This window comes from Aedes aegypti, chromosome 3 (genome assembly GCF_002204515.2).
Source record: "Aedes aegypti strain LVP_AGWG chromosome 3, AaegL5.0 Primary Assembly, whole genome shotgun sequence".
NCBI lineage: Eukaryota > Metazoa > Arthropoda > Insecta > Diptera > Culicidae > Aedes > Aedes aegypti.
Genome location: NC_035109.1, coordinates 245462564 through 245476596, shown reverse-complemented (window position 1 = coordinate 245476596; position 14033 = coordinate 245462564). Strand labels below are relative to the sequence as shown.

Here is a 14033-nt window from a genome sequence, read left to right as displayed (position 1 = left end):
ACTAACAGATCGGTGGTCTTATTTGAAGGCCCAGTGAAGTTATTACTGTACAAGATCAACGAAGAATCATCCTTCTATTGTCATTATATTAAGTTAAGTAACTATTCAAATATATAATTGGAATGTTTCCCATTGTTTTCAGATATTGCACGTTCTTTTCTTCTATGACATTATCTATATATCACAAAGTCCCTAAGAACTATTTTCCTGCCTGGCATCTTGTCGTCCTAATTGAGATTATGCTCAAATCTAGCACAGATCGTTATGGTCGGATTTGTTACGTTTCAGATGAAAACGGCATATGAATCGAGCATCGACTTGGCAACGACACATGTATATAATTACTATAAAAATTTTAATGTTTTTTTAACGTTAAGTTGAACTATTCCAAATTGTTGCGATCAGATTTTTTAGGTCAATGTGTTGTCAACTCTCTCGATATCATACATGTCGTTTTAGTTTAAAATAATAACTATTGCTGCCTCAAATTACCTAAAGCTACACCGTTTGGAGGAAATATACTACAATTCAGAACGTAGGATTAGTTTTGTTTCCGTCAAAGAATTAAATATCTAAAGAAGCGTCATCTCAAATTTATTTGGGCGTGCGTCACAACAGAAACTACTCCCCTGCTAACCTTCAATACAATAAACTACACCTAAGCGCTAACTATCTTTGGAAACGTGAAATACAGGATCAAGTACATGGGTAGGGGTTATTATGGGATGCAAGCGGCGACAGGGCGGGGAGGACCCTAGATGTGCAATTCGGTCACATTGATACGGTTATGATGGTTCCAAGCGGGCATCGGGGCCACCGAGTTGCGCCGTCTCCAGGATAGGATCTTCACGACGCTTCTGCTTTGGGTCAATTTCAAATTCACGATTTCGATCAACCGGAGAAGGAAGGCGGTGGTGGTGGTGGTTTCGGTGGTGTGTATGAGTTTTGAACGTGATGGTGGTTGGGGACAGAAATACAAAAATAAAACAAAAATGTTGAAAACCAAAATGAATTGCATTCATTGAAACGCAGAAGAAAAATTGTTGTAATGTATTGGTCGATCAAAAGTCAAACATTGGATTTAAAAAATGGTTCAAAAATGGAACGAAGCATTACAGCATCCTCGAAAGTGGATCGAAAAGCGGAAAAATTTAAAAGCGTTCGGCGACGAAATTCTGCACTCTTCAAATGTGTGTACAAACGTGATAAGAAAGACACACTTGAATGAAAATAAATTATTTCAATAAAGTACAAAATGCAAAACTGTGGCCAGATTTGAAAAAAAAAACAAAAACAGAAGAAAGTTGTCTTCAATTAAATTGATGAGTACCAATGATAGTGTGTGTAACGGATGTGTGTTAATGAATTTCTGATTCGAAAATATCCATGTACCTACTTCCCTTAACCTATGGTTTATCATATGAGAAACATACATATTTAGTGTTATTAGCTGATTTTGATACTAAAAAAAGTCCCAACCCTTGGATTCAATAGAAGCCACTGTGAATATTTTAACTAAATCGATGAAGGCTAAATTTATGCTCAATGAGCTTGTTCTTCGTATAAGAAAATGAGTAATATGTGGGAATGACATGGTTTCATATTTTTGACAACACGATGTATGTCAGACGTTAAATTATAACCATTAATTTCAATTTTATCTGGCCAATCTGACAAATACTTTATCGTAGAGCACTTTGTATTCGGTGCAATCAGACACATTTGATGGCCGATGGATCCATCTACCTTTAGTAGAGTTATCCATACTGTCAACCTATAAGCGTTGTCTCTTTAATTTTTACACGCATCTCCTCAGGTACCTCTTTGGTTGGAGCATGGAACATCTTCCTTGATGATGAGCCCGATAGGCGTTATCCCGTCTATGATGCACACCTTTTGACCAGATTGGTCCTCCATACCTTGGTATGGATAACTTGCCAGAAGCTTGCGTTTGCTGGAAATAACAGCAGAACTGTTAAACATCATCCTCTTAAGCGCCGCTCTAGCCGTAGATGCCTTTTTCAGGCATATTCAATGTGGCTAGCATTTTCGTCCTGCTGAGCTGAGCTTATCATTGCTTATTAACCTAAGATGGCTAAGTGATCGCTTGAGATCACCGAGATAAGCGCCCGTTGCTCGGACTTGCGGTTATTGACCACCACCATCTCAGTCTTGTAACGGGCCAGTCCTACATAGTTTCCTAGACTCCATCCATTTCTCAACTATGGAGATAAAGTACATTGCTGTCAACTCTAAAATTGTCTGAACGACCGACTGGATAGCGTCCAGAGTCGATTTACCTTTACTGAATCCAAACTGGTTGTTGGACGGGCCGGCCGCACCTTCCGTGTACGGTACTAGCCTATTTAGGATCAACCTCTCTAACAACTTGTCCGTCCTATCTAGTAGACAGATAGGTCTATGCGCCTACGGGTCACCTTGTGGATTCCCCGCCTTTGGTAGCAATTTATGTCGCTTCAGCAGCGTTGCATCGCGCTTCTGAACATGTCCGGATCCGCATTGACTGCCGCCAATGAGAATATATACTAAGGTGTGGAAGAAGAAGCAAAGGCTATGTATTAGTAACAAGAACAAACGTAAACAAAAATCTAATACGTCACTATTTTACACGGCTTCTTATGGGAGCTCACTTGCTTGTAGTTGTGATATATTTTGCACCGTACACGGATGTCACTCACACTAAATGTCGTCTTCCTCACCTCGGTATATATTCTCATTGGACTGCCGCTGTTAGGGCAACATTCGGGATAACATCGGGTCCCGGTACCTTATTTGGAGCCATGGGTTTGTGGGATGATGCGGGAAGGTACATCGATTATCGATCGCAGCAACTCGGGTGACTTCTCTAGGGGCGCTATGGCACCTATGGTCTTGGCCATTACCACTCTGTAGGTGTCACCCCATGGACTCGAGTTGACACTCTGGCATAGAATATGATAACATGCCCGTTTTCGACTCTTGATTTTCTTTTTGAGAGCTAACTTTGCTTCTCTGAATGGTGCACCGCGTTCTTCTCTTTGTGCTTCTATGCGTGCGCGTTGTGTTCTTCGTCTAGGTTAGCAATTCTCGATTACTTTTTCAAATCGACGTAAGTAACTTCCATACGGTTTTGAGAAAATTAATTCAGAAGATTCACAACCTGTCTTCTAAAACTGTTTTAAAATGAATCACCTTTTTAACATTTTTTCAACGTGTACATTGCTTAAATTTTGCATACAATGAGCTCGCGTTCAAAAACTATGGAGTTCCTATTATTTCACACAAAAATTTTATGACAAAATGATAAGCCGTTTCATTCAGTTACTTGCGACGTTTTTCTACCAGTGTAAAATCGGCTCAAGTAGTGTTTTGTTTTGATTCGTGGTTAAGTCACTTTGTCTCTCCATACAGCGGGGCGAAAGTATTGGTTAGGTGTCGAAAGTTGAAAATCTTACTTTCGTCGTTTTGTAAATCCGAAGATTTAACGTTCTAAAAGTGAAAAATCGATTTGGTTCAGAGCAAAACGTGTAGAATTTCGTCTGCGAAACACGTAGGATCGATAAAGTAAGTTTGTATACTTTTTTGACTTGAGTCTATATGAATAAGTTTTCGAGAATTGATTTACACCTCCAGTACACCGGCGGACTGTTCTCTCTGGGAGTGGTTTTCTCGACATGGAAGCATCACACGCTCGTGGTATCACAGCAACTAGCTCTTCATTGTTTTGGTCCAGAGTATTCCGTTCGACCGTCGAAGCGCGCTGTTTTCCAACCTCGGAATAGGGTATGGTGTTACATCGCACTGCCCTCCGTCCGCCAAACATTATACTATAGACGAATTCCATCCAGAATGAGTCGAAAAAAATAAAAATCGTGCTCGATAGTCTTCGATTTGGATTAAATTTTGCTCATGTTTTTGGTATGGTAGAATAAGTGTTTTCCATAGAAAAATTGATCATTTTGACTCAAGTGTAACTTTTGAAAATGGCCTATAAATTTTTGTATGCAACTTATTTGAAAAATTCTATCTCCGAAACTGTTGATTTTAGAAAAAAGTGTTCTATGAAGAAGTTGTAGTGAACCGTTTGGACTATAAGAAAAAATATACACTGAAAAAATATTTTATTTATTTTCATAAAAAAATCAAAAATAAAACCTAAATTTTAAATTACACAAAAACCCCATTTTTAATATTTTTTAAATTTTCACCATAGAATCTTGATAGTAAACAGATGTTTGGGACAAAGTTTCATGATGGAGAATTTTTTAACAAAAAATTTTTTCTAGGAACAACTTTTGGTCGATTTTCAAAATTTTGATTTTTTATCAAAATAAACACGTTCCGATGATACAGTAAGCATCTTGAAATGATTCTAAGCCATAATGATTATATGAATAATTTCTCTAGAGGTAGCCATTTTCGAATTATATCGAGTTTAATGCAAAAAATATTATTTGAATATTAAAATAGGCCATTTTCATTAGTTATTCGCGATTCTCCATCAAGGAATATAAGTAAGTGAAAAGAAATATGGTCTTTACTCTCGAAATCGTATTATTATTATTAATGGAGAAACGCGAATAACTCGTAGAAAAAGCCTATTTTAATATTTAAACAATATTTTTGGCATTAAACTTGATATAATTTGGAAATGGCTACTTCTAGAGAAACTATTGATATAATCATTATGGCTTCGAATCATTTAATCATGCTTTTGACAAAAAAAACAAAATTTTGAAAATCGACCAAAAGTTGTTCTTAGAAAAACTTTTTTTTTAAATTTCTCCATCATGAAACTTTGTCAAAATTATCTGTTTACTATAAAGATTCTATAGTGAAAATTTAAAAAATATCAAAAATGGGGGTTTTGTGTATTTAAAAATTTGGGTTTTATTTTTGATTTTTTTATGAAAATAAATAAAATATTTTTCCAGTGTATATTTTTTTATGGTCCAAACGGTTCACTACAACTTCTTCATAGAACACTTTTCTCTAAAATCAACAGTTTCTGAGTTAGAATTTTTCAAATAAGTCGCATACAAAAATTTATAGGCCATTTTCAAAAGTTACACTTGAGTCAAAATGATCATTTTTTCTATGGAAAACACTTATTCTACCATACCAAAAACATGTGCAAAATTTAATCCAAATCGAAGATGGTCGAGTTCTGTGATTGACCGATTTGACATGGAATCCGTCTATAGCGAATCGCTTGATGATCGCTATGAGTATAATCGTCATCAACGCGCCAGTTCATGATCCCCATAACGTTGGACTACAGAATGCCAAGTCGATAATCGATTCTGCGCCATTTCTGCGGAAGGTGTTCACTTTACCCACATCTGCCAGCTCAAAATTTAATGCGGCCAGGGATTCCAACAATAGTTGGCCTCTTTGCTGGTTCAGCGGCTACCCCACTCCACTGCCCATGCTTTGAAGTCACCAGCTATCACTACTGGCTACCGATTAGCTAGTTCGGATATCACCTGTCGACTTGTGTGGGAAAATTCCTTAATCGACCACCTTGAGGGCGCGTAACAGCTGCAATAGAACACGACATGGATTGAATCCTGAGAAAATTGAGAGAATCTCTCACGTATCGCTCTCTGTAACTATCATAATATGCAGCACATTACGAGAGACTGTTTATCGTATACTGCTACAACTTTGATCAGATGGGGGGGGGATAGCAGTGCATGATAAAAACCATTTAAACAAGCTCCAATCATGGGGGACACTATTGCTATCGTGCCAGCAAAGTAAAACACCTATCCCCAACGGTAAACAAGCGAGAAAAATAGATTTTATCATCGCTCTCTCTTTCGGGCTCTCGTTTGCTGTTCCTATTTATGTATCAGACTTGTTACAACTTGCGATACATTGCTGATCACGGACCACAACAGATGGAATGTTTTTCTTCGCTTGCTTTGATCGTGCTTAAAAATCAAATGAGAGCAAATTCTGCAATGCCTGGAACACGACGTTTATTTTTGCCTAACCAGTCTGATTCTGCTTCTCCGACGCTGAATATTTTGTTTATGCAATTTGCTAAATGTTACACACTTCTGAAGAAAACATTTCAAATATTGAAAAATTCTTGCATATGATCCCTTGATACTGCAAAAGGTACCCAAGTTTGACAGTTCGCAGTACACTTTTCACGGAATTCTAGATTTGGCTCTATCATCTTATGTTCCATAAAATTTTGGGCAACTGCAAGGAACATGAAGGTTTTTATTTCGTCTTTGGTCTGGCTAAACACCGACCACATGAAAAATATAAATTCTCGCTCCAATCCACATTTCATGTCCTTAAATTTTTGAGGTAGAAGACGCAAAGAAGCGCCGCGAGCTAGGATTGTTTTTTTTTTTTTTTTTTTTTTTTTTTTTTTTTTTTTTTTTTTTTTTTTTTTTTTTTTTTTTTTTTTTTTTTTTTTTTTTTTTTAAAGACACTACACGTTAATGCTTCCAGTGGGCTGTTTGCCCTTTGAAGGAAGCATCACACTAGACAACGGACTAGCATGCAACACCCAGTGGCACAGTCGGAAAACAGTCCTCTCGCAAAGTTTTCAGCCTGAGGTGGGAATCGAACCCACACTCCTTAGCACGATGCGGCTAAATGCCTCGGTGACACTAACCGCACGGCTACAAAGCCCACGATTTACCAAGTGGAACAAGAACTATAAGAAATGTGGGATAAACTGGAGACAATCGCAGAAACGCTCCCAAGAGGACTACCAGAAGTAAATAAGATCAAAGATTTTTGATGAATATGTTTGTACTTTGTTAAGGCTATGGAGTCCATCATTCGTTTCGGCAACCATGTTGACATGGAAAACCATAATTTCAATGCAATAAATCTCAGTCGTCATATTTCGTATTCATTCAGAAAAGTATCACTATGTTTGCTTACATGCATAAAGTTTGCTGATAGTTTGTCAGTACGAAGCAAACTGATTTTTCTTAAGGCAAAGTAGGCAGTCATTGAAATTTATACGAGACATTGATGATTGTTGCTTATTAAACCCTCTACCGGCAGCTTCATTTTTACCGCTAAAAATAGGGGAACTTATGTATTCTCGGCAGTCTAAGCCGATGCCGCTCTTCTTTTGTAATTTTCTCGGATATCAGCTGACAAATTCCATGTTTGTCTGTTTACATTTATGCGTTGCTCAATCCTCTATCGATTCACACCGACAGACTTGTCAAAATCAGGGTTGTTAAGTATCATGACTGGCTTGCGACACTGATGAAACGAGTCTTTTCACTGTCACTAGTCGAAACTATATTTCATGTGCTCACTTCGTCAAGTCGCAATGACGGCCTCTCATGAGAGCAATTTGAATGTGTTTTGCAATCCAAATTTCTATCTCATTTTGGACAATTTCGAGGAGTAAATGTGTATGATACGTTTAGTGGATATCCTTCCCTGATTCCAGCGATATAAATACCAATTATACCAGATAATGAACTTAAAATAGTCAAGTTTGTGATTCCCTCAAAGGCCATAGCGACGAAAAAATGAAAGAGAATTTGTAGAAAATCTCTGTCATTGTCTCGCCGTCCGATGACAGTGAGGGAAGCATCTATGTAAAAGTCGCGCGACACCCTGTCTTTACATTGACGCTTTCCAGCCCTGGTCAAAATACTTTTGGAATCGTTTTTACAACGCTGTGAACATCACTTGTCAGTGTGACTATTGTCGGCAGGCTCATTCTCTTCGGCAACTTTCCCATAACAACTGCTGGTGAACCTCTTCGGCAGCTCCAAATCAATCGTATTTTGAGGCGTGTTCATTTGAATTGATGACATCTCTGGCATTGCTTCTGAGCTTAGTGCTACTATAAGCACTTCCACAGTTATTAATTGAGTGCTTTTTTTGCCAATCGACCATTTTTGCAATCGTACATCGTGTGGCAGGCACGAAGAATCAAGAAAATTTCCATTGCAAAAAGATCCTCAACCGTTGGGATTAGAACCCACGACCCTCAGCTTGGTCTTGCTAAATAGCTGGTGTTTACCACTACGGATATCTGGGCCAATAACCTCTACGGTCATTTTTAATAACCATGTCATCGCCTTCTACTTTGACAATTACGTTTTAAGTTTCACAGCAGCTTCTAGGGGTGCACTAGTGATCCTTTATAAGAGAGATTCTCGGATGCTGACATTTCTGTCAAAGTGTGAGCCAATCGAGCAATGAGAGCTGTCAAAGTGTGAGCCAAACAAATTTCATAACGCCAAAAATGGCCATTTTTGATACCCACCCACCCCCTCGTAACGCATTTTGTATGAATATTTTTCGAATTTTGTATGAGCTGTAACATTTTAAGGCCACCCACCCACCCCCTTCAACGTTATGAAATTTGTGAAAACGAACATGCGTTGTTTATTTTGAACTTTCCTTGAGGAGTAATATAATCCGCTTGAAATTATTTCGGTAAAAGTTGTTTTGCATAGAGCAAAATATATGAAATATTTTCCTTTTTTGAATTTTTGCCAACGCGATATTTAGTTGTTGATTTTTTCGGCTGTTTATTAGTTTGCAAATGTAGCTCAAAGACCTTCAAAGAAATAAGATACACTTTTTAGCAATGAGGATGTCATGTCCGAGTTACAATATTATTCTCGACACCGAGCAAACTCAGCACTGCTGGTCTGTTGCCAAATAATTCTATTTGACTTCCACTTATCTCTCATATAAAGGATCACTAGGGTGCACAATATTGAATTCAAGGTCATGACTAACTATATTTCTAAGTTTGATTTCTTTTATTTCTAAAATAAAAATTGGATGCGAGTATCGCACAGGTCTTAAACCAGCTACGTTTTGATAGTTTATAGGTTGTGTAAAAGTATATTTTGTTATAGCATTAAAAACTTTGTTTTTGCAACGTTATGTTTGAAATGTGTTTTCAAAGATGGATACATTCGAATCCGTTTAGCAACACATGCTCAAAAACATAGAAAGTGTAATAAAGTTTTGTTCATTTTGAAATCCCCTATTGTTATTTATAACAATAACTGATGAACTGATGAAGTGATTTTTTTTTCATATTGTTTACCTATTTACCAACTTTTTTTTTTCTTTTATCTATTAGTACTAAACATATGCACAGCTTAAAATTAAACCCTTATATACGCACTTCCCTTCACCATGGCTAGGCTCTATCTTAAACAATCTAAGATATTGATTTTCTGCTTAATCTCTTCAACAGTAATGAACAGTTTTAATATTTGTTTTTAGAATTATGTCGTTCGAAACATGCATTGTATATCGGCATAAAGAGTTAAGTGAGAAAGACAAATCTACTTAGATTATGTTACAGTAAAGAATTGGATTTTGTGTAACATATTATGTGTTACTGAACAGTGCTAGGTGATTTGGATTAGTTAGTAGTTAGGCGTTTTAGTGATTCGGGGCTTAGAGAAGGGATCGCAATGATTGCCTATTTACTTCTACAGGATCATTAGCAAGTAAAATGAGTGGGGGAGAAGAAAAAAGTTCTAAAATTGTATATTCGGAATTGCAAGAGAAGGGTTTGTAATAAAAACCTGTATTTTTCGACTTTCAGGTGCGTCGATATCGCAATCGTTACATAGGTAACCGATATCTCCGGACTTGACCTAATTTTGGTTTATTGATCGAACATCATAACATCCGCGAGGGAGGATGTTGTTCGGTTCGAGAAATGTGGATGAAAAATGGAAATTATTAGCAGTGTTATGCGGATACATTGTTGAGGGTTAGTTAGAGTTGTAAGATGTAGTCCTTAGTAGGAAGTGTAGCCGTAGATGGATTCGTTTATCGCGTTATTATTTTTAAGTATATTTTCACTATCAGGGTTCTGATAATAATACCGGACGCATCTTCAAGTAATGATTTGTTATTAAAAGCATATGAAAAATCAAATGAACACTTAGAAATAAACAAAACATCATGAACATAAAGAAATTCAAATCAGAAACTCAATGACTGTTATCAGACAAAAAAAAATGTTAAAATAATTTAATCACACAGCATTACACACACAGAAACTTATTTTTTGTTGTTGTAAATAAATATTTCAGCATTGGATAACAATTCCAATCACAGCACAAAATGGTTGAGAGAACAAAAATTGAAAAACGCGTTTTCAAACCAATAAAGCAAGATATGACAGAAAACACCAAACCGAACTAGCAATCAACGTCGAGGAAAAATAGTTAGTAAATAAAGGAACAAACAAACAACATCAGCAACAACAACATTTAAAACAACACGAAGGGGGATACTAAAGATAGGGAGGGCTTTCAGAGGGGACGTTTCTAGATGATTTCTTTGGATTATTTTTTGAAGGAATAACTGGCTACTGCTTGTTCGAGGAACAAGCCAATTGGGGACCTTCTAAAAGAAACATCTACAGATGTTATTCTAAAAGTACGATATTCGTAGGATGGAAGACAGACAGAGACAAATATACCAGACAGTTAAGATAAGAAAACAAACGAAAAGTATAAATTCGAACTAAGATTTAAAGTAGAAGAATAGAACACTAAAATCAATTGTCTGCATTATATGTAATTTTAAACAAGAGTATTTTTATGAAACTTAATTTAGTCTGAGTTCTGAGTCTGATTGATCCGAAACTGGCACTTGTTAACCTAATTGAAAAGGGTAGATGGAAGGGTGTCTCTGCTTTGTAGTATTGATTTGGTTTTGCCATTACTGACTTTGGGATTCTAATGGGGATTTGGATCTTCTTTAGGATAGTTTAACTTTTTTTTTGCTTTTGTATCACAGTGAACAGAATATAGCGATGATTTGAATATAGAGCGATAAAATAATACTTACGAAGATCGAGACTCCTTTATGGGATGAGGGGTTGCAATACTTTGATTTCTGTTTTTTATCCTGTTACGGTAGAAGAGAATAGTTATAAGGTATGTAGATTTCGATATAGTTATTAAAGTGATGCTATTTTTGCAGTTAATATGAATCTTGGTAAAAACAATATTCAGAGAGATTCAACGAACTTTTAAACGTCTGAGAAGTAGTAAATTGTTTAAACACTACCATGCAAACGTTTGGAATGACCCTCGCAAACATACAAAAGTGTACAAGTCCCTATCTATGTGATTACACGTCTTATTGAAACTCTCTATGCCTCATTCGAAAGGCAATGATATTAATTCGTAGATGATCTTAACAAAAAATTTTGTTTACCAAATTTTTACTTGAATTTGTGTCATTTTTCTAACATTACGTTGATAAAATATGCCTAACCTTCTCAGCACTGGCACTGCCCCCTCCTCGAAGAAATACCGTAAGGTGGTCCCGGAGAGATAAGGGTCTGAGGCCATGGGTAATGTCGGTGCACTCTGTACACCCCTTGAGTAATTCAACAAGAATTGCTCATGTACAGTGCATGGGCTGGTTTTAGAAGGTCGTCGTTGGTGCGATATCCCCGCACTCCCTGAGTTACCTTCTCAGGGGGTCTGTTTGAAGATTTCCCCCTTGTAAATAACAAAAAAAATCTGTCAAATTTCATACCAATTATGTACTTTCCATCACTTTCATCACTACAAATATGCCATAAACTATTGAAATCGAAAAAAATTCTATGTGTGTCAGGTGACCCCAAACTTTTGCACGATACATAAATCATACAGAGAGGTGATCACTAACTTTTGCACGATGACTTGAATGACTGCTTAAATGGTTTTGAATAGTTTTAAAATTTCCCCGCTAAAATATTGCAAGTGCTCTTCAAAGAATATAAAATTACGGTACTAGTTCTACATTGAAGTAACATTTTGGTTGATCAAATGCTAAGAAAACTAGACATGTTTTTTTAGTGTAAGTATACATATTTTTCTAGATTCAAGCCATAATCTTCTCATAATTCGCGTATATTTGTTTAGATTTTTTCAAAGGCTCCTTTCAAAATCTCATTGGAGTTTTATTTCGTCAGCATCTGCTAAGGATCGCATCAGAATTCTCATCAAAATTCTCCGAGTATTCCCATCAGAATTCTCTCAGGATTCTCAGAGACCAGGATACTCTACAACAACCTCTCAGGATTCTCATCAAAATCCTCGCAGATTACTTAGTAGGATTTTTTTCAGGATTCTCATCAGAATCATTAGAATAAGAATCCTCTCCGAATACTCATCAGAATTATCATCAAAACTCTCTCAGAATTCTCATCAGAAATCGAATCCTCTCAGAATTCTTATCAGAACTCTCTAAGATTTCTCATAAGAATCCATTCAGGATTCTCAGACGCACTCTCTCAGAATTCTCATCAGAATCTTCTCGGGATTCTCATCAGAATCCTCGAACAATTCTCATCAGAATCCTCTCGGGATACTCATCAGAATCCTCTAGGGATTATCATCAGAAACCTTTCAGGATTCTCATCAGAATCCTCTCAGGATACTAATCAGAATCCTCTCGGGATTCTCATCAGAATCCTCTCGGGATTCTCATCAGAATCCTTTCGGGATTCTCATCAGAATCCTCTCGGGATTCTCATCAGAATCCTCTCAGGATTCTCCTCAGAATTCTCTCAGGATTCTTAGTAGGAATTCTTCAGAATCATTAGAATAAGAAACCTCTCCGGATACTCATCAGAATTCTCATAAGAACTCTCTCAGGATTCTCATCAGAATCATTAGAATTAGAAACCTCTCAGGATTCTCAAAAAAACTCACTCAGAATTTTCATCAGAATCCTTTCGGGATACTCATCAAAATCCACCCAGGATTCTCATCAGAATCCTCTCAGGAGTCTCATGAGAATCCACTCAGGATACTCATCAGAATCCTCTAGGGATTCTCATCAGAATCCTCTCAGGATACTCATCAGAATCCTCTAAGGATTCTCCTCAAAATCATCTAGGGATTCTCATCAGAATCCTCTAGGGATTCTCATCAGAATCATCTAGGGATTCTCATCAGAATTCTCTCGGAATTCTCATCAGAATCCTCTAGGGATTCTCATCAGAATCCTCTAGGGATTCTCATCAGAATCCTCTAGGGATTCTCATCAGAATCCTCTAGGGATTCTCATCAGAATCCTCTAGGATTCTCATCAGAATCTTCTAGGGATTCTCAACAGAATCCTCTCGGCATTCACATCAGAATCCTCTCAACATTCTCATCGGGATTCTCAAGAGAATTCTCTCAGGATTCTCAACAGAATCCTCTCAGGATTCTCGACAGAATCCTCTCAGGATTCAGTTTAAAATGCATCACTGCCTCTAGGGATTCTCAGCAGAATCATCTAGGGTTTCTCATCAGAATCCTCTAGGGATTCTCATCAGAATTCTCTCAGGATTCTCATCAGAATCCTCTAGGGATTCTCATCAGAATTCTCACGGGATTCTCATCAGAATTCTCTCAGGATTCTCATCAGAATTCTCTAGGGATTCTCATCAGAATCCTCTCGGGATTCTTATCAGAATCCTCTCAAGATTATTATCAAAATCCTGTCAGGATTCTCATCAGAATCCTCTCAGGATTCTCACCTTATCCTCTCAGGATTCTCATCAGAATTCTCATCGTATTCCTCTGAAGATTCTCATCATAATCCTCTCAAGATTCTCATCACAATCCTCTCAAGATTCTCATCAGAATCTTTTCTGGATTATCATCAGAATCCTCTCAAGATTCTTATCAAAATCCTCTCAGGATTCTCATCAGAATCCTCTCAATATTATTATCATAATCCTCTAAAGATTCTCATCATATTCCACGCATGATTCTCATCACAATTTTCTCAGGATTCTCATCAGAATCCTCTCAGGATTCTCATCAGAATCCTCTCAGGATTTTCATCAGAATCCTCTCAGGATTCTCATCAGAATTCTCTCAGGATTCTCATCAGAATTCTCTCAGGATTCTCATCAGAATTCTCTCAGGATTCTCATCAGATATCTCTCAGGATTCTCAATAGAATTCTCTCAGGATTCTCATCAGAATTCTCTCAGGATTCTCATCAGAATTCTCTCAGGATTCTCATCAGAATTCTCTCAGGATTCTCATCAGAAT

General features: G+C 37.1%; 1 protein-coding gene across 13 annotated transcripts in view; it reads right to left on the bottom strand.

The window, feature by feature from the left end:
* Positions 1-14033, bottom strand: part of LOC5566589 (probable phospholipid-transporting ATPase IA) — a 328884-nt gene that overhangs the window by 39750 nt on the left and 275101 nt on the right. For 9 of the 13 annotated variants that reach the window (XM_021853384.1, XM_021853375.1, XM_021853378.1 and 6 more), the window contains one exon: positions 10834-10893. In XM_021853384.1, coding sequence (XP_021709076.1) covers positions 10834-10893 — 60 coding nt within the window. Of the gene's footprint in view, positions 1-2; positions 861-9554; positions 9627-10833; positions 10894-14033 lie in introns of those variants that run through there. The other 4 variants (XM_021853376.1, XM_021853379.1, XM_021853380.1 and 1 more) reach the window with 3 other exon arrangements.